The sequence below is a fragment of the Ursus maritimus genome, unplaced genomic scaffold, assembly GCF_017311325.1.
Source record: "Ursus maritimus isolate PB19 unplaced genomic scaffold, ASM1731132v1 scaffold_25, whole genome shotgun sequence".
NCBI lineage: Eukaryota > Metazoa > Chordata > Mammalia > Carnivora > Ursidae > Ursus > Ursus maritimus.
This window is the reverse complement of record NW_024425008.1, coordinates 30,256,202-30,278,031: the sequence shown is the minus strand read 5'-3', so window position 1 is coordinate 30,278,031 and position 21,830 is coordinate 30,256,202. Positions and strand designations below refer to the sequence as shown.

At 40.4% G+C, this 21,830-nt stretch overlaps 1 protein-coding gene across 5 annotated transcripts in view; it reads left to right on the top strand.

Annotated features, from left to right (window-relative positions):
* EXD2 (exonuclease 3'-5' domain containing 2) overlaps positions 1-21,830 on the top strand; it is a 59,342-nt gene that overhangs the window by 1,154 nt on the left and 36,358 nt on the right. For 3 of the 5 annotated variants that reach the window (XM_008700325.2, XM_008700334.2, XM_008700299.2), the window contains exons 2-3: positions 7,861-7,986; positions 12,373-12,762. In XM_008700325.2, coding sequence (XP_008698547.1) covers positions 12,421-12,762 — 342 coding nt within the window. In that variant the 5' untranslated portion in view covers positions 7,861-7,986; positions 12,373-12,420. Of the gene's footprint in view, positions 1-5,900; positions 6,985-7,860; positions 7,987-10,223; positions 10,275-12,372; positions 12,763-21,830 lie in introns of those variants that run through there. The other 2 variants (XM_008700308.2, XM_008700316.2) reach the window with 2 other exon arrangements.

The window sequence follows — 21,830 nt, the reverse complement described above, 5'->3', positions numbered from 1 at the left end:
TCGGCCCCCCCCCCCCCCAGCGGCGGTTCAGCACCCAGGTGTGCGACGAGGGCTCTTGCCCCGGGCCGCGGCCCACCACGCGCCACCGGCCGCCCCCTCGGGCCCCTTTAGGAGCACCTACCAAACCTTCATGGCTTCTAGACCCAGTCAGCTCAAAAGGAGGCACTGCCCCACAGCACCTGGCAACTCCTGGGGCGCTGCGTGTTGCACGCGGTCGCAGTTACAGTTCCCTCCCCACCTTTCGTGGGGACCTGCCCCCGCCCGCAGTGTTACCACCCCTTTCCTCGCAGACCACACCCGCTGCTCTGGGCCTTGCTGGGAGCCAGCCCTTTCTCTTTCCGCATCCCTGGGAGGAAACTATATAGAACCCTAGTGATGCCTACAGAATTGATACTTGCTCTTTAAAAAATAAGCAAACCCAACCCTTTCTAAGCTTTTGATATACTGATTGGACGCAAACTCTCTTAGATACCCAGTCCTTGAAAGCACTATACCATTTTTAAAAAAGATTTTATTTAGTTCTTTGACAGCGAGCGAGCTCAAGCAGGGGGAACAGCAGAAGGAGAGGGAGAAGCAGGCTCCCTACGGAGCAGGGAGACCCATGCGGGGCTCGATCCCAGGACCCTGGGATCATGACCTGAGCTGAAGGCAGACGCTTAACCACTGAGCCACCCAGGCACCCCATACCATTTTTTAAAAAGATTTTTTAGTTTTTATTTTTAAGTGATCTCTGTACCCAACGTGGGGCTCCAACTCACAACCCCTAGATCAAGAGTTGCATGCCCCACCGAGGGAGCCAGCCAGGCACCCAATACTGTAGTTTTTTAATTGTATTACATGGATAGTAGGAGCTGTATGGGAATATTTTGTTGATTATCAGAATTAGGAAGTGTGGGAGAAAAGCAGTTTAATAGGGGGAAATAATGATTCGTTTTGGTCAAATTGAGCTGGTTTTAGAAATGTATTCTTTTATATTTAATTTAAAAAATTTATTTATTAGAGAGAGAGCACAAGCAGGGAGAGCAGAAGAGGGAGAAGGAGAAGCAGTCTCCGCGCTGATCAGGGAGCCGAACAGGGGGCTCAATCTGTCATAGGCAGATGCTTAACCCACTGAGCCACCCAGGTTCCCCCTCTTTTATATTTATTTTAGTTGTAGTCCATGCATACAGCCTTTAAAAAATTCATGTACGAAATTTAAACAAAATGGATCCTCTTTGATCTCTTTCCATCTCCATCTTTAATCTCTTAAACCTAAAGTAAGAGCTGTTACCAGTTTGGGATGTGTTTTTCTATTTCTCTTTCTTTACATTTATTGACAAGTACTCACATAAGTTACATGCATGTAAGATGTAAGTTTTCGTGTTAAATTTTTCCTAATACATATTTTACAAATAGGGCATTTTGTACCTATTCAGCAACTTGACTTTTTATACTTAAAAATGGGTCTTGGAACTTTGTCTTTGTCCATATGTATGTAGAGATCTACCTTATTCTTTCTACTTGCCCTGTACATTCCATGTATATTAAGATTTCATAGTATACAAGATTCCATATATTGCTTACAGTTAGACACAGTGTGGCAGAGAACATCCTTCCACATGTGTCTGTGTGCCCACGTGGACATTTCAAACCTGCAGATTGAATTGCTGGATGGGAGCGTGTGGACATTTAATGGCAAACTGCCCACCAATAGTGTATAATAATGTCTATTTCCTTAGCTCTTTTAAACATTTGATGCTATTAATCTTTTTTCCATTTTTGCCAATCTGATGGGTAAAAAATATTCTGATTGTTGTTTTAATTTGTATTTCCCTAGTTACTGGAGAGATTGGGCCTCTTTTCATGATTGTTGGCTGTTCGTATTTCCTCTTTTGAGAAATGTCTCCTTTTAATTGGGCTGTTTTTTAATATATAGTAGTCTTGTATGTCTTCTGGACATTAATCTTTTGTCATTTATATTTGTTTTAATTCTTTATTCCCAACTTAGTGCTTTTTAAAGTTGATGCTTGTCTTTTAACTACATGGCATCTTTGTCAAACCATAGTTTTAAATTTTACATTTCAATGTATCCATTTTTTACTCTGTGTATTTTGTATTTTTTGGCTGTCATTCCCAGGGTGGTTCTCCAGTGGGAGATATTTTGCCTTCCATGGGCTATTTGGCAATGTGAGGAGACATTTTTCGGTGTCTAACAGGGGTTGTGGAATGACGGGCATCTACTGGTTGGAAACCGGGAATGCTGCTAACATCCTGCAATGCATAGGAAAACCCACCACAGCAAAGAGTTTTCCTGGACTAAAAAGTCAGTAGTGCTGATGTTGAAGAACCCTGTTATACCCTAAGGCACAGCAGGGTTTCCTCTTATGACTATCTTTTTTTCTATAAATTCTTACATGTTTGAGTTTTTTAAAAATTCCTCTGGATGTGTGTGTGTGTGTGTGTGTGTGTGTGTGTGTGTGTGTGTGTGTGTGTGTGTGTGAATGGTGTGTGTATAGTTACTGTTTTCCCAACAGTGTCACTTCGAATATTAAATGCATTATTGATGCATTAATGTGAAATGCCACATTTATCATTTACTGCTTTCTCACACACACACACACACACACACACACAGTTTCTGGACTCTTCTATTCTGTACTCTTCTAATTTTCTGTTTTGCTGAACCAGTACCACAATATCTTATGTTAAATATATGTTCTATTTTGATATTTAGTAGGATAAATACTCCCTTATTATTACCGTCATTACTTTATTGAAAATTGTATACTTTATCAGCTCACATACTCATTTAAAAAAAAAACTATTTGGGGCGCTAATCTTCGAGTTTCTTTTCTAGATTTTTAGAATTAGCTTGTCAAATAGTTTTTTTAAGTGGCTTTGTCGAGATGTGATTTACATAACTCATTGTTTAAAGTATACAGTTCAGTGGTTTTTAGTGTATTCACGTTGCGCAACTGTCACCATAATGTAATTTTAGAACATTTTCATCACCCCAAAAAGAAACCCATGCCAATTAGCAGTCATTCCCCATCCCCTTCCCCAGTACCCGAGCCCTAGGCAACCGCTAATCTTTCTGCCTTTATAGATCTGAATATTTTATATAAATAGAATCATACAATTTGTGATATTTTCTGGCAGGCGTCTTTCACTCGGCATAATGTTTTTAAGTTTCATCCATGTTGTAGAATGTATCAGTACTCATCTGTTTTTACTGCTGAACAGAATTCCATCCTATGTTGTATTTGTTTCCTAGGGCTACAGTAACAAAGTGACACAAACTGGGTGGCTTAAAATAACAGAAATGTATTCTCTCACAGTTCTAGAGGCTATAAAGTCCAAAATCAAGGTAAGGCAGGGCTTTGCCGTCTCTGATGGCTCTAGGGGAGAATCCTTTCTTGCCTCTTCTTAGCTTCTGGTGGTTGCTGGCAATCCTTGGTATTCCTTGGCTTGCAGCTGTGAAACTCCAACCTCTGCCTGTCTTCACATGGCTTCTTCCCTGAGGGTCTGTCTTTACACGGTAATTCTCTCTGTGGGAGCCTGTTTCTGTGTCTCTTCTCCCCTTCGTGGAAGGACACTATTTCTATTGGATTCAGAGCCCACACTACTTCAGTATGACCTCCTTTGATTATGTGTGCAAAGACCTAATTTTCAATAAGGTCACATTCACAGGTACCTGGGGTTAGGACTTCCACATACTTGTTTTGAGGACACAGTTCAACCTATAACCTTGTGGATAGGGTACCTTTTATGTATCCACTTGTCAGCTGAAGGACATATATATTGTTTCCACTTTTTGGCTATTATGAATGACACGGCTGTGAACTTTTGTTTGGACATATGTTTTCATTCCTCTTGGGTATATACTTAGCAGTGGAATTGCCAGGTCATATGGCAACCCTATGCTTAATCATTTGAGGAACTGCCAGAGTGTTTTTCAAACCAGCTGCACCGTTTTACATTCCCACCAGCAATGTGTGAGAGTTCCAATTTCCCCATATTCTGGTTTTTTTTTTTTTTTAAGATTTTATTTATTTATTTATTTGACAGAGATAGAGGCAGCCAGCGAGAGAGGGAACACAAGCAGGGGGAGTGAGAGAGGAAGAAGCAGGCTTCCAACGGAGGAGCCTGATGTGGGACTCCATCCCAGAACACCAGGATCACGCCCTGAGCCGAAGGCAGATGCTTAACGACTGCGCCACCCAGGCGCCCCTCTGGTTTTTTTTTTTTTTTTAATCAGAGCCATCCTAGTAGGTGTGAAGTGGTATCTCATTGTCATTTTGATCTGTATTTCCCTAATAGCTTTTCATGTGCTTATCGGCCATATGTATATTTTCTTTGAAGAAATGTCTGTTCAGATCCTTGCCTGTTTTTAACCAGTTTGTCTTTTTTATTATTGAATTGTAAGAGTTCTTTATATATTCTACATACATGCTCTTACCAGATATATGCTTTGAAAATATTTTCTCCCACCCTGGGGTTGTCTTTTCACTCTCTTGATGGTCAGTTCATTTTTTAAAAAGTTTTTTAAAATTAAGTTTGCTTTGCATTTATATGTTATTTTGACTATTTCTGTAAAACAATCTCTTTATTAAGAAAATAGAGTAATTATAGTACCTTTTGCAAAAGGTTGTGGAGAGGATTGAGTAACGTATACATGATTGTATCATGTAAGGTACCTGGCACGTGCGGTGCGCTCTGTGACAGCTACAGTAATATGTCTCTGCCCTCTCAGGCTTCTATGTCTTCCGTAGAGTTTTCTATTTTTCTTCGTATCAATCTTGCACATTTCTTGTTGAGTTTATACCTAGGCGTGTATGTATATGTGGTGGTTGTTTTGTGTGTGGCTTTAAAAAGGTGTATGTTTCTATTATGAGTGGGATTTTCTTCATATTTTTATAATGGTTTTGGAAAGCTATTGATTTTATATTCATCAGACTTTCAGAGTGATAATTTGTAAAAGTTATGACTGGTTTACTTATCCTGGTGATTCCAGGGCAGTCATTCTGTTAGGAACCACGGTCCTTTTTTCTTTTTTTTCTTTTTTTTAACATAAGAGCTACACCCAACATTGGCATCTCCTGATCCGAGAGTCGCATGCTCTAGTGACCAAGCCAGCCAGGTGACACCCCCCACCCCCCACCCCCAACCGTCCCATGGTTCTTTTTCATTCTGCCTTCTTCTGCCCTGGCTTGGATCTTCTTCCCTTCCAGGCTCTACTGTTGTGAGTCTTCCAACAGGTCTTTCTGTGTCTTGCCTTGCTGTCCTCCAGTCTGGCACCCACACAGCCGCTATGGTGTTCTTTGATCCTGGCACTTCCCTTGTAGGTCTGTTATTGGCTATAAGGTTTTCTCTTGTACCGCACTTTAAGGCCCCTCACGACTTGTTCTGGATCTGCTCATTCCCGCACGCTGTGTCTCTGTTTTCTTGTATGCACATTATGCTCCGGCACAGCACTATCCAATAGAAATATAATGTGAGCCCCATATATACAGTTTTCTAGTAGCCACACTAAAAATCTGAAGAGAGGGGCCTGTGGGTGGCTCAGTTGGTTAAGCGTCCAACTCTTGATTTCGGCTCAGGTCATGATCTCAGGGTTGTGAGATCGAGCCCCGTGTTAGGCTCTGCACTCAGTGGGGAGTCTGCTTGAGGTTCTCGCTCTTCCTTTTGCCCCTCCCCCCTCTCCAAAATAAGTAAATAAATCTTTAAAATATATATAAAAAGAAGGTAAACTTAATTTTAATAACATGTTTTATTTAACTTAGTATATTCAAATATTATTTCAACATACATATAAAAAAGCAACGTGGAATTCATATAAATAGAAAGTATAATAGAAGTTACCAGGGGTTGCAGGGGATGGAATGGGAAGCTATTGTTTAAGGTGTACAGAGTTTGTGTTTGGGATGATGAGGAAGTTCTGGAAATGAATAGTGGTGATGATGTACAATATTGCAAATGTAGTTAGTGCCACTGAATCATACACTTACAAATGGTTAAAATGGTAAGTTTTGTGTTTTGTATATTTTACTAAAATAAAAAAGATCCACCTTAAAAACTGATATGGAAATTATCAATAAGATACTGTTACATTTTTTCATAGTAAGTCTTCAAAATTCTGTATTTTACACTTACAGTACACATTAAATTTGCTTGAACTTTTTTGCCTATACTGTGGTGCTTCCTGCCTTTTGTATCCTTGTACGTGCTGTTCCCTCTGCCCTTCCCCTAGCTGCCTGCTCACCTGGATGACTCACGCTCATTTTCTGACCCCGGCACTAGCCTCCCATACCCATCTCCCAGGAGCATTAGCGATACCCGCGCTCCTTCCTCTTTGCCATCCCCGTGCTGCTCGGGGTTCTCTCCCTGCCCTGCAACCTGTTCACTACAGGTATTTCTCCTTTTCTGAATCCTGAATTTTTGAAAGCAGATTGTGCCTTTTAACCCTTTTTACCTAGAGTCTGACACAACGTCTGGCTTATTGAAAGTGCTACGTATGTGTTTGCTGAACGAACCCTTCGGCTGGAAAAACACCCACACAAAACCTCTCCATGTAAAAATGAATTAATATGTGTTTTGAATGTTGCCAGGCATTCCCTCATGTGGAGGTACCCTGCTTGCTCCTTCAGGTTCCCTGTGAGGCCTTTGTACACACGTGACAGAGAGTAAGTGAGGAACCTTACCATATGCGTGGGGACTCTGCATCTGAGGGATTCCTCCTCAGTGGAAGCAAATCAATAATATTTTGTTTTTTTAAGCTTTTTCTATTTTAATGTCACCTTATTTTAATATTATAAAATATGGAGATAGTATGAAAATGCAAAAATAAATGTAAAAAATGAATTAAAACACATGCGAGAAGATGTTATTTTCTTTGAAAACAAAAATTCACTTATCTCTGCAAAATGATTTTTAAGTGGAGAGGGAATGTACACTCAAGATGCAGATTGGCCTCAAAGGATGAAACATTTGGCTGAAACAAACAAGGTAAAATTTAAAAGAAATGTAAAGCTTTGGATTTAAGTGCAAAATATAAATTATAAATATATAAAATGGGGGACTCAATTTGGTATCAGTGAATTTCAATTGACCACAAGCTTTATATGACCCACCATTGGGTTTCTTCTACTCCAAAATGAGTCATTTCATACAACATCAGTAAAATCTAGGGTCCAGACACTAGCAAGTAGTAGTACCAGTGTCGTCCACAGCAATTGGACCCTGTCTCAGGTATTGAATACCGACCTGGGTGCCACATTTTAAGGGATACATCGACAAACTTGGAGGCGTTCAGAAAGACCCGGCACAGTGGTGACCCTCCCAGGTCGCAGGAAGGCTGCTTGGTTTAGGAAGAATGTTCTAAGGGGAGCCATAAAAGCTGTCTTGACATATCTCACAGGCTCTCAGGAGGGAGGAAACCCTGTTGTTATTTCAGGGGCCTGACTGGACATCAAAGAGAGCAATTACTGGGGCGCCGGGGTGGCTCAGTCAGTTAAGTACCCAGCTCTTGATTTCGGCTCAGGTCATGATCTCAGGGTTGTGACATTGAGCCCGTCCAGCTCCATGCTGGGTGTGGAACCTGCTTAAAATCCTCTCTCTTTCTCCCTTTACCCTTCCCCCCTTAAAAAAAAAAAAAAAAACCTAAAAAGAGAGCAATTTCTGAGTAGGGAACTTTTGCAGAATGCAAGGACTTTTCAACAAAAACTGCCTCTTAAGGTAATGAACCCTGTTCTTAGAAGTATTCATGTAGAGAGACCAGGTCATGATCTGTCAGGATTGCTACAGAGAGGCTTCTTAACTTGTGCAGGAGCTGAATTTGGCTCCTGAATTTTCACGCTGTGATTCTTTGTTTTCCTTTAATAGGAGTTCTGTGGTTTGTAGAGCCCAGTAGCAGTAAGAGCTGACATTGATGGAACCCTAATGTGCTCGCCAGGATGCTAAGTCAGGTGCTTTGATCACCTTACTTAAGCCTCACAGGAGTCCTACCAGGTAGGTACTATCTTTCCCATTTACCAATGAGGAAACAGAGACTGAGAGAAGTTCAGTGGATTGCCCAAGTTACATAGCTAGCAAGTGGCAGGGTCTGGATTTGAACCCAGGGTATTTGACTCTAGAGCCCTTTTCCTTATCCTCTACCTTAGGCTGCTCCCTGAACAGCTTGACATACTCGTTTAATTCATCCAAATGTGATTTATTTCAGGAATATAATCATGTCTTAAGTGGGATATTTACTTTGCCTACCTGTAAAAAGAATCAATTAAAAAAAAAAAACTAGTAACTTTTCTAATTATCAAGAGATACACATACTTGCATAGAATTTGAAAAATCAAAATTATAATCCTACTACCATTAGGTAATCACTGTTGTCAGCTTGATGTTCAGTTACTGTGGACAATTTTATTTTATTTTTTTAAAGGTTTTATTTATTCATTTGAGAGAGAGAGAGCAAGAGCACAAGCAAGGGGAGCAGCAGAGGGAGAGAGAGAAGCAGACTCTGCCCAGTGAGCAGGGAGCTTGACATGGGACTCGATCCCAGGACCCTGGGATCATGACCTGAGCTGAAGGCAGACACTTCACTGACCGAGCCACCCAGGTGCCCCTACTATGTACAATTTAGAAAAATAAATTAAAATGGCAGACTCTTTTCAGTCATGGGAGGAGGTGAGACACTGAAAGCTTTGGATCCCAGAGCAAGCCCTTGGCGAGTTATCTCAGTCCGTTTGGGCTGGTAACATAGAATACCACAGACGGGGTGGATCGTAAGCAACGGAAGTGTATTTCTCCCAGTTCTGGAGGCTGAAGTCCAGGATCAGGGGGCCAGCATGGTTAGGTCCTGGGGAGAGCCCTCTTTCGCAAGGCGGACTGCTGACTTCTCACTGTATCCTCCCACGGCAGAGATCAGAGGGAAGCAAGCTTTTACAAGGGCACTGATCCCGTTCGTGGGGCCTCCACCCTCATGACCTCACCTAACCCTAATCACCTTGCCAAGGCTCCACCTCCTAATACCATCACACTGGGGGCTAGGATTTCAACCTATGAATTTTAGAGGGACGCAGACTTTCAGCTTGTAACACAAAATTTGTAACACTTCTGGCCCTGCATTGAGCCATATTGTTTCTTTTTAGCACCAAGGCCCAGTAAGGGGAAAAATACTTTTTAAATTGGAATAGACAGATTTTTGTAATCGGATGATTAAAGTAGAGACATTTATCATAAAACATAACAATTGGAATTGCGTTGTATTCATTCGATGAGTATTTATGATTATGAACCCTGTGCTAGTTACTGGGGATATATGTAGTGTTGAAGGAGCCAGGTGAGGTCCCTGTTTTCATGGAGTTTACAATCTAGTGGGAAAGACAGACAGTGAATGAACCAACAGTTATTCATCAGTCAGGCCAACAGGAAAAAGTCAGAAATATTGCTGATTTTTTTTTAATATTGCTGAATTTTGACAAATGTGTATACCTGGGTGACCCAAGCTTCCATCAAGACTTGGAATGTTACACACTATTCTAGAAAGTTCCCTCTTGCCTGAAATGCTCTTCCCTAGAAATTTTCATGACTGGCTCTTTTTTTGATACTCAGTGCTCCGCTTGAATCTCTCTTCCCTGTAAACCGGCCCCCCCACCCCGCCAGGCAACTACTGTCCAGATCTGTGTCTACTATAGATTAATTTTAGTTGTTCTAGAACTTTATGTAACTAGAACCGTACAGTTTCTCTTTTGTATCTGGCTTCTTTCACTCAGCCTGATATTATTTAAGATTCATGCAAATATCAGTATTTCGTTTATTTTTATTATTACTAAGTAGTATTCTACTGACAGGTAGCAACTGGACTGTTGCTGGGGTTTGGCTATTATGAATAAAGCTGTTACGAACATTCTTAAACAAGTCTTTTTGTGGATAGATTTAATTTATCCAGATTGGGACTCAGAACTGTACTAAATCTGATGACCTCCATCTTCCAAACCTTCATTACATGGACGTTGAGTTTCTTGATCTATCCTTCATGTCTCTGCTATGTTTTCTTCATCTTTCTCTCTGTGCTACATTCTTTTTTTTTTTTTTTAAGATTTTGTTTATTCATTCGACAGAGAGAGAGACAGCCAGTGAGAGAGGGAACACAAGCAGGGGGAGTGGGAGAGGAAGAAGCAGGCTCATAGCGGAAGAGCCTGATGTGGGGCTCGATCCCAGAACGCCGGGATCACGCCCTGAGCCGAAGGCAGATGCTTAACGACTGAGCCACCCAGGCGCCCCTCTGTGCTACATTCTGAGTGAGTTCCTCAGATTTATCTTCAATTCCCTAACTCTCTCTCTGTCTGATCTGTTTAACTTGTCTTTTGAGTATTGAATTTTTAAAAAATATTTAACAGATATTTTTCATATCTAGAATTTCCATTTTTTGTTTTCTCCTGTTCATGTTTTAGATTTTATTTTCCTTAATTTCCCTGAGTGTTATTATTGTAAAGTTCCTTTCGGATCTCGGATGTGGATATTTTTGTTTGGTTCTATTGTGAACTGTTTTTTATTGGCTTTAAGGTTTTTTGATTTGTGTTTTGTTGTTATTCATTTATGATTGCTCTTCTAGGGACTGGTCTTCTGTAGAAGTCCTGCATGTTTCTTGTGTGTTAGAAACAGACAGACAGAAACACACACACACACACACACACACACCAACAGAATGCACCAATTCTAACCATTTTAATTTTAGTTTCTTGGCTTAGGGTTTTCTTCTGTGAGGATAGTATGAACTTGGGCCCTGTACTGCTTCACAGAGCGGGCTTGAGGTCTGCCTTCCCATGAGGAGCTCTGGTCATACTCTCAGCCTTGGGCAGGTGGCTTGCCTGGACCCTGGTGGGTGAGCACTTTCAGTTCCTGTTCCTGGACAAGGTAGCACTCTCCTGGGTCCCAGGTGTGCCCCGGGCTTGTGGCCTAGACTTCCAGTCATGGGCTAGCAATATACCCCAGCGCTGAGTTCTGGTCTCTGCCCAGCTGTATCTCCCACCCACTTCCATTTCTGGCACCTGATGATTTCCCTTTCTTCTTTTTGAGTTTAATTCTGCATTATACTTTTATCTTTTTAATGTTTTCTCCAGCATTTTGTATTGTTTCCAGTGGGAAAGGGAGGGTTTTTTGTTTTTTTTAAAACATCATCTCAGATTATTTTAACTAGAAATTTGTGCAAATTCTTTAATCTCATTAAGCCTTCAGTAAAAGTACTGGAGAAGGTACACATGAGTACTTAGCACAGTTTCTGCACTAAAGTAAATCTTTTTAAAACAACACAGCCATTTTATTGTTTTCATTAGCAGTGTAAGAATTATGATTTTATTTTTCATCTCCAATGCCGAATAGCTCTGTAGATATGATGATAGCCCAGGGTTGTTGTACATATTAAATTATTTAAAAAATAATTATTACTGAAGCTTTGAAAAATGATAAGAACGGTACGCATTCAGTGGGAAACTCCCAGCCATAGAGAAGCGTAGGCAGGGTCTGGTGGATCACTGCGGCTTTGGGCATGAGAGATTTTAGGCCAGAGCCCACAGATGGGTGGCACAGAGCCCAGAGTGTTTTTGTTTGGCTGGTACAATGTTTTAAAAACTGTAAATTTGTTGCTGACACTTAAAAATAGTGACATTTCACATAAAATTTAGATATCTGACTTCTCTTGAATAATGGAGTTATCTGACTGTACTGGGACTGCTTCCCAAACAGGATCAACCCCCTTGCGCTGAATGGTTGACTCAGAATAGCTCTCCGTGACTGAGGCCAAGGGCTGCTTACCCTTTATTGTTACACATTTTCTGTTGTTATTTAAGTAGTACAGAAATACTACTGTATATCCATTTCTCTGTCAAAAATAGGAACACGAAAGATAAATGGAGAAAACCACATGTGATAAGAAAAATGGAAGAGAGACTGTTGTGTGGGGTTTCCCTGACTAAAGCCATCCGCCATTCTTATTTCTTTTTTTAATTGTGTCAAATAATAGAACATCAGAGAGATCACAGTGGTCACCTAAGGGTAGCAGGGTTATAATTAATTTTAGATTTTTCAGATTCTTTTCAAGAATTTGTTCTTGTCTATGTTCTTATCTATGTTCAGACACCCTGTTGTCACATGATGAAGTGAGTGCTGGGCAGCTGGTAGAGGATGGGGGTTTTCTCAGGTGGAATGAAGATAGAGACGGAGAACAGAATGTAGAGAAGGGAGAAAAATAAGTATCACTCTTCCCATGTGGAAATTTGTAGCATTTTGTTTTAGTTTGTGGACACAGAGATTGTAAGTGGATCGCTTTTTAGGGGAAAACATGTTTCCATCTAGGTTTAAATTCTGTGTATAAATATATTGTTGCCACTTGTTTTGCAGATTGTGGGATTAGTGATATGCTTTCCTAAAGAGCACAAAAAGTTGAAGATGTCTAGATACTTAATGGCTTTGACAGTGACCACCCTTGTCGGTGTAGCCGTGGGGGGGTTTGTCCTGTGGAAAGGCATCCAGCGGCGGAGGAGCAAAGCGAGCCTCGACCCTGGGCAGCCGCGGCGGCAGCAGCAGCAGCAGCAAGCACCAGGCAGGAGGGAGCTGTCCCCTCCACGAGAGGACCGGCTGCACGCCGGTGCCCCCAGAGCCTCATGGGAGGAGAGGATCCTCAGAGCAAAGGTGGTGACTGTGTCTCAGGAGGCGGAGTGGGATCAGATTGAGCCCTTGCTTAGAAGTGAGTTAGAAGACTGTCCAGTGCTTGGAATCGACTGCGAGTGGGTAAGTTAAAAAGCAAAAACAGAACGTGTGCACCTTTTCTGCTTTTCTAACAGGTGACTTGCATAGTCAGGTAGAGGAGGAGAGTAAAGGAGAATTAGCCTGTTCTCAGCTAGCTCACAACTAGAATTTAGCAGAAGGAGAAGCTGCCTCTCTTATCAGGATAGGGGAGTGCTTACAGGATAGGGGAGGGTTCTAGAGTGAGGCAAATCCGTACAAGCTCCATTTTGACCACTTATCATTCCTTGAGCTTCGACAAGCTACTTACTCTCTCAGAGTCTCAGTGAACTTGTGTCCAACAGGGATGTAATGGTATCTTCCTCCCAGGGCATTTCAAAGGATTCGAATAGACAAGCCCTAGAAAGGGTTCAGCGTGGCTTTTGCATATAGTCAGTGCTCATTAAGTATTAGCTACTATTAATATTTTTAATAGTATTTTCATAAGGATGCCATGGAGAAGATAGTTAAGGAAGTCTACCTACATGGGAATTATTACACAAAGTAGCATTTAAAGACATAACAATTAAAATTTGAAATACTATTTACTCTCAGCCAGGTGCTTTGCTGTTTTATTTGCATCATCTCGTTTAATTTCCACAGTAATCCAGTGTAGGAACATACTACTGTTACCTTCACTTTACAGCTAGGGAAGGAGGCCTAAAAAGGTAACCACTTGAGCCCAGGGCTTTCTTAACCATCTGGATAGTCCTTCCCTCCTTCCTCCCTTCCTCCCTTCCTTCCTTCCTAGATTTTACTTATTTAGAGAGGGTGCAAGTGGGGGAGGGGCAGAGAGAGAGGGAGAAGGAGATCCCAAGCAGACTCCATGTCAAGTGCACGACGCCTGACACGGGGCTCGATCTCACAACCCCGAGATCATGACCTGAGCCAAAATCAAGTCAGGCAGTCAACCGCCTGAGCCACCCAGGCACCCGGCATCTGGTTGATTTTCCTACAGCTCTTCCTTTGGGAGAGTTGTTACGTAGCTGGGATGAGGGTTATATGGCGGATCCCCTCCTCTATCATTCTGACTCACAGAGTGAACTTTAATCTCCTTGAAACAGAGATATTATAAAAGTAGAAATAAGTCATAGTTATCATTTCTTACTAATTCAATAGAATGCCTTGCCAAGATTCTCTGATGTATTTCTTCTGGGTATCTAGGATATGGGCTTGAGCCAGGACATGGAATCAGAAGAGGCCCTAAGCAGAATAGCTGCCACAAAATCAGGTCGGAGCATGGTGGGAGGCCTGGCAGGTGCCAATGCAGTGATGGCCAAGGGAACACGTGGCAGCGTGGGCAAGGTTTAGTAGTCACGCAGGACCCCATACCTTGGCTACTGGAGGGTACTGCATTGGATCAGCAATAATAGTAGTTGTTTCTGCCAGTGACCTTGGGCAATTAGGAAAGGATGGGATACTTTTGGTGTATTCTGTATAAGAAATTATATCATTTTAGAAATATTTACACCAACAATAATAGAAGAAACCATTGCTAAACAGTGAGTTTTAGTAGATGAGGAAAATTCACTTTTCCCAAACACCTTGATTTTCTAACTAAGTGAAGTATCAGTGCATCAGCAGGGTAGTCTGAAGTGAATAGTTAGTGACAGCAGTTTAGTTACTATAGCAGAGGCACGGGTAAGTTAAAGTGGCAAGTAATCTCAAACCTACTTCGTTTTGGCTTTGGGTAAGTATTGAACTCCTGCTGGAGGCCAGATCTCCTTCAGGTGTGATTGCATTTCCCTGATTGAGGCCAGAGAAAAGCTTTAGGAAGAAAATCATTCATTCCTTTTCTCTCTATTCTTCCATTTCTTTCTTTCTTTTGTCTTTTTAGAGTTGGGGGAGGGGCAGAGGGAGAGGGAGAGAGAGAATCCCAAGCAGACTCTGCGCTGCGTGGAGAGCCGGACACGGGGCTCAATCTCACGAACCTGAGATCATGACCTGAGCCAAATCAGGAGTTGGATGCTTAACCAACTGCCCCACCCAGGCACCCCTCCATCCTTCCGTTTCTATTTCCCTTCCTTCTTTATTCACTTTTTGTGTTTGTTGAGTTATGGTTTTTGCTCATGTCTAACACAGTGAGTATTTGTTTGGATTTACCAAAGTGTTGACCTTTTTATCTGCTCGTTTTCCCGTATCTCTCAGACCTTCATTTTAGGATCATGTCCTTCAAGGTCATCCTGTAATAGTTTGTTTGTTTGTTTCTTTTTTTTTAGAGAGAGAGAGAGCGAGAGCTTGAGAGCAAGTTGGGGGGGGGGTGCTGCAGAGGGAGAGAGAGAATCTTAAGCAGGCTCCACACCCAGCACAGTTCCATTCCCCATCATGGGGCTCGATCTCACAACCCTGAGATCGTGACCTGAGCCGAAATCAAGAGTCAGTCACTCAACCGACTGAGCCACCCAGGAAGCCCTAGAAGTTTATTTCTTGAGGGCTCATTAAACTTATTGTCATTGTTATTGTTTGAGAAGTGTCTTTATTTTACTCTTGATCTTGAAAGATACTTTCACTGGATATAAAACTCTAGCTTGGCAATGTATCATCATTTGCAAGACAGTATTCCAGTGTCTTCTGGCTTCCATTGTTGCTGTTCACTGTCAGTCTAAATGTTGATTCCTCATAGTAATCTAACTTTCTGTAGCTGCTTCTAAGATCTTCACTTTGAGTTTGTGGCTCTGAAGATTCACTATGATGAAGCTAGGTGTGCTCTCTCTATTTCTGGCTTGGGGTTCAGAGAGAGCTGGAAATGAGGATTGGTATCTTCTTTGAATTTTTAAATTCTCTTTGAAAATTGTCTTTACCTTGTTTGCTCTTCTCCTCCTCCTCCTCCTCCTCCCTTTCTTCTTCCTTTTCCTTCTCATCTTCCTCATTGTGCTCCTTCTTTCTTGCTGGAATTCGGTCAGCCATATTCTGAACTTTTTATGCTATCCTACATGTCTGGTAACTATATATATAGTTTATATAAACTCTCTCTCTCTCTCTATATATATATAAACTATATATATAATTTTAAATATTTATTTGAGAGAGAGCAAGAGCACAAGCAGGGGGAGGGGCAGAGGGAGAGGGAGAAGCAGACTCCCCACTGAGCAGGGAGCCTGACATGGGGCTCGATCCCAGGACCCTGGGATCATGACCTGAGCCAAAGGTAGATGTTTAACAGACTGAGTCACCCAAGTGCCCCTCTCCTTTATATTTAACATATTGTCATCTCTCTGGATTCATTCTGCACCGTTTCTTTAGGTCTTTTTTACAGTCCCCTTTTTCTTTATTTAGTTTTGTCTCATCTGTTTAACTTGCCCCTTAAGGCTTTTTTTTTAACCTTTTTTTGTGAAATAAAACACATCAAAGTGCCTGAAACAAAAATAGCTAAATGATTTATCTGAAGAGAACAGCTGTGTAGCTAGAAACTAGGTCAGGAAATAGAAGATTGCTAGTACCCCAGGAGTTCCCCTTATGACCCCTTGTAATCGTTATCCCCCAAGGGTTATCATTATCCTGATTTCATAGTATTCACATTCTTGTTTTTCTTTATACTCTTAGTACTCAAGCATGCATCCCTAAGCACTATAATTTGGATATGCCTGCTTTTTAAATTTAATATATATGAAACGGTCAAGTAATGTATTCCTTTGTGTCCATCTTCTTTTGCTCAGCATTATGTTTCTGAGATTTGCCTGTGGTGTGTGTGACTGATTCTTTGCCATATAGTCATCTATTGTATAAAAATGTCACAGTTTATTCATCCGTTCTGATATTGATAGATATTTGGGTTGTTTGTGATCTGGAGCACTTACAAAGAATGTTGCAGTGAACATATGTACTCATTATTGGGCATCTATATCTATGAATGGAGTCCTGGGTTGTAGAATTGTGTATATGTGTAACTTATATGGATAATGCCAAGTTGTTTGCCAAGGTGGTTTTCACTAATGTACCCGCCAGTCAGTATTGTATGAGTGTAACCATTGTTTCCAGAAGTAGTTCTACTGATTTAACTTCCCACCAAGAGTATATGAAAATTGTCTTTGTCACATATCTTGTCAACATTTGGTACTATCAGATTTTTATTTGTTTTTAATTTTTATTTATTTTTTAGTACTGTCAGATTTTTAAATATTAACTTTTCCCATGGGTGTGTGTAATATTTCATTGTGGTTTTAATTTTCATATTCCTAATTACCAGTGAGATTAGCATTTTTTTAAAAAGATTTTTTATTTATTTATTTGACAGAGAGAGAGAGACAGCCAGCGAGAGAGGGAACACAAGCAGGGAGAGTGGGAGAGAGAGAGAAGCAGGCTCCTAGTGGAGGAGCCTCATGTGGGGCTTGATCCCAGAACGTGGGGATCACGCCCTGAGCCAAAGGGAGATGCTTAACGACTGAGCCACCCAGGCGCCCCAAGGTTAAGCATCTTTTTTAAAAAGGTTTTTTTTAATCCAATATATTTATTTAATTATACCATCTTGCATTTTCTTTTTTTTTCTTTTTCGGAGTTTTTATTTAAATTTTAGTTAACATACAGTGTAATATTAGTTTCAGGAGTACAGTACGGTGATTTAACACTTGCATACAACACCTGGTGCTCATCACAAGTGCACTTGTTAATTCCTGTCACCTATTTAACCCATCCCCAACGCACCTCCCCCATCTGGTTCTATATAGTGAAGAGTCTGTTTCTTGGTTTGCCTCTTTCTCTCTCTTTCTTTTTCCCCTTTGTTTGTTTGTGTTGTTTCTTAAATTCCACATATGAGTGAAATCAAATGGTATTTGTCTTTCTCTGACTAATTTTGCTTAGCTCCATCAATGTTGTTGCAAATGGCAAGAGCTCATTCTTTTTTATGGCTGAGTAATATTCCTTTGTGTATATACACCACATCTTCTTTATCCATTCATCAGTCAGTGGACCCTGAGGCTGTTTCCATAAGTTGGCGATTGTAGATAATGCTACTTTAACAGCGGGGTGCATGTATCCCTTTGAATTAGTATTTCTGTATTCTTTGAGTACTGCAATTTCCGAATCATAGGGTAGTTCTGTTTTTAACTTTTTGAGGAACCTCCATACTGTTTCCCAGAGTGGCTGCACCAGCTTGTATTCCCATCCACAGCGCAGGAGGGCTCCTTTCTCCACATCTCATCCTCACCAACATCCTCTCCACATCCTCACCAACACCTGTTGTTTCCGGTGGTGTTGATTGTAGCCATTCTGACTGGTGTGAGGTGGCATCTCATTGTAGTTTTGATTTGCATTTCCCTGATGCCGAGTGCTGTTGAGCATCTTTTCATGTGTCTGTAGGCCATCTTGGATGTCTTCTCTGGAAAAATATCTGTTCATGACTTCTGCCCATTTTTTAATTGGATTATTCATTTTTTGGGTGTTGGGTTTTATAAGTTCTTTATATACTTTGGATACTAACCCTTTTTCAGGTATGTTATTTGCAAATATCTTCTCCCTTCAGTAGGTTGCCTTTTAGTTTTATTGATTGTTTCCTTCAGTGTAATAAAAATTTTTTATTTAAGTTATTTTTTGGTTGAGCATCTTTTTTACATTTTTTTTTAAAGATTTTTTATTTATTTATGTGACAGAGAGACAGCCAGCGAGAGAGGGAACACAGCAGGGGAGAGGGAGAGGAAGAAGCAGACTCCCAGCGGAAGAGCCTGATGTGGGGCTCGATCCCATAACGCCGGGATCACGCCCTGAGCCGAAGGCAGACGCTTAACGACTGCGCTACCCAGGGGCCCCTGTCTTTTTTACATTTTATGACTCATTTAGATATCTTCTTTTATGGAGTACCTGTTCAAGCCTCTTGCTCCTTTTTCTTTGAATTTTCTTTTTCTCACTGATTTATAGGAGTTCTTTATATATTCTGGCTATGAATCCTTTGTGAGTTAAATGTATACCTTATATGTTTTCTCCCGTACTGTGAATTGCCTTTACATTATTTTTTTTTAAGATTTTTTTTTTTTAAGTAATCTCTATGCTCAACATGGGGCTCAAAATCACAGCCTGGAGATCAAGAGTTGCGTGCTCTACTAACTGAGCCAGCCAGGCGCCCCATCTTTACATTCTTTTAATGTTATCTTTTGATAATCAGAAGCTCTCTATGCTGTAGTTTAAGAAGTCTTATCCTACTCCTAGTCATAAAGATATTCTCCTATATTATTTTCTTGGGAGTTTTGTGGTTTTAACCTTGCACATTTAGATTTACCGTCCACCTGAAATTGGTGTGTGTCTGCGCCTGCGGGCATGCATGTGTGCGTGTGTAGGCTGTGAGGGGGAGTCAAGTTTCGTTTTTCCCCCATATCGATATCCAGTTATTCTAGGACCATGAACTGAAAGGATAAACCTTTCCTCACTGCTCAGCAATGCCACTTAACCACAAAACAAGTGCCTTATATAAGACGTGTTTCTGCGCTCTCTAATAGTCTGTTTTTTCTATTTTTGCACCTATAATCACAAACTATCTTAGTTACTATTTTATCTTGATTCCTGATATCTGGGTCAGCAGTACTTGTCATCTTGTTCTTTTTCCAGAATATCTTAGTCTTGGTCCTTTACATGTCCTTATGTATTGTATTTATTTATGCTTCCAGGTTTTTGATATTTTGATTGAAATTGTATTGCATCAGTAGATCAATTTGTGGGGAGTAACTTCTTATAATTTTGAGTTTTCTAATCTAAGAATATTTATTTAGTTCTTTAATTTCTCCTAAAAATCTGCTTATAGTTTTCTATGATTTTAAAAATTCTATTGTAAATGAGATCTTTAGAATTTTTTGTGTTTCTGGTATAAAGAAATGCATTGTTTCTTATATATTTCTCTTACATTAAGGAACCTTACTAAAGTCATCATAGATTCTTTTGGATTTCTGCGTACACTGTTACATCATTTGAGAAATGATGATTTTAGTTCTTTCCAGTCCTTACACTTTTTGTTTCTTTTCCTATCTTACCGTAGTGACTAGGATCACAGCGTAGTGCTTAGTAGAAGTGGTGATAGTAGGCATCCTTAACTCATTCCCTATCTCAAAATGATAGCTTTCCACATTTTCATATTGCATATGATATCTGTCATAGGTTTGTTTATAGAGCCCTTTACCAGATTAAATACATTGCATTCTATTCTTGGTTTGTTAGGAGGTTTTTTTAAAAAAATTATGAATAGTTGAATTTTATGAAGTGCTTTTTCTGCATTTTTTTTCTTTATTATTTTTTTAAACAATTTTTTAAGCAGGGTGGGGCAGAAGGAGAGAGAGAGAGAATCTTCAAGCAGGCTACTTGCTCAGTGCAGACCCTGATGTAGGGCTCGATCTTATGACCCTGAGATCATGACCTGAGCCGAAATCAAGAGTCGGACGCTTAACCAACTGAGCCACCCAGGCGCCCTTTTCTGTGTCTTGAGATGACTATGTAGTTTTTCTCCTTTATTCTGTGGTGGTGGTGAAATGCATTGGTTTTTGAATTTCTGGAGTAAATTCAACTTGGTCATGATGTCTTATTCTTTTTATACATTGCTGAATTCATTTTGCTAATGCTTTTTAGAGAATTAAAAAAACAACAACTATGTACATGAGTGATACCGGCTTGTAATTTTTTTTTTTCTAGAAATTACCCTGTCTGATTTTGATAAAAAGTCATGCTGGTCTTATAGAACAAGTTAAGGCTTTCCTTATTTTTGCATTCTCTGGAAGAGTTTGTATAATATTACCATTCTTTTTTTCTTAAATATTTGGTTAGAATCTACTGATGAAGCCATCTGGAGTTTTTTTTTGTGTTTTTTGGGTTTTTTTAGGGAAGTATTTGAATTATGGGTATCATTTCTTTCTTTCTTTCTTTCTTTTTTTTTTTTTTTAAGGATTTTGTTTATTTATTGGACAGAGAGAGCCACAGTGAGAGAGGGAACACCAGCAGGGGGAGTGGGAGAGGGAGAAGCAGCCTTCCTGCTGAGCAGGGAGCCCGAAGCAGGGCTCGATCCCAGGATCCTGGGATCACGCCCTGAGCCGAATGCAGATGCTTAACGACTGAGCCACCCAGGCGCCCCACGGATATCATTTCTTTAATAGTTTTAGAGCTATTCAGATTTTCTATTTCTTCATGCCTTTAAAAAAATCATTTATTTAGTTATAAGAAAGTCATCTCTTCACCCAGTGTGGGGCTCGAACTCCTGACCCCAAGAACAAGAGTGGCATGCTCTTTTGACTGAACCAGCCAGGCACCCTATCTTCATGTCTGTTTTGGTAAATTATATTTTTCATCTAAAGCTGCTTTCACATTTTAATATTATGGGCATAAACTTGTTTATAATATCTTCAACAGTTTTTCCCCCGATCTGAAGCATATGTAGGGATGGCTCCCTTTTCATTCTTGACATCACTTATTTGTGCTTCTGTCTTTTTCTTGATTACTCCTTCTATGGGCTTTTCAATTTTATTAGTCTTTTCAGAGAACCAGCTTCTCACTTTATTGATCTTCTTTATTATATGTTTTTGTTCTATTTCACTGATATCTGCTCTCTCATTTTTTCCCTTCTACTTGCTTGGGTATAATTGGCTACCTTCCACTAATTCTTCAAACTACTTTAATCTGACCTCCTACTATACTACCCTACTGAAACTGATCAAGTTGATGGCTTTCTTGTTTTCTAATCCAGCAGACACTTATGTGGACTCGTGTTCTTCTAGCTCTCAAAACCATCTGCATAGTTCCTACATAAGACATTCTTCTTGGTTTTCGTGTCTTCAGACTCTCCTGTCTCCTATCATACTGTTCCCTACTCTTTTTCATCTTCTGATCTCCCTTTTACCTCACATCTAAATATTGAGGTGGCTCAGACTTGGTCTCTTCTCTATCTACCCCAGGGATTGCAAACTTATATGCCTACAAGTTCCAGACGGGAAATGTAAATGAAGATGTGGAGTGATGGTTTGCGTTTTTGAGCGTATAGAGATATTCTTAAATTTCATAAGGAAATATGCTCCCTCCCTTTTTTCTTTAAATACAAGGCCTCTATAATCTTTTATTTTCCTAGTTTGAACAGAGACATGGATCCTGAGAAATACTTCTTTCTATTAGAA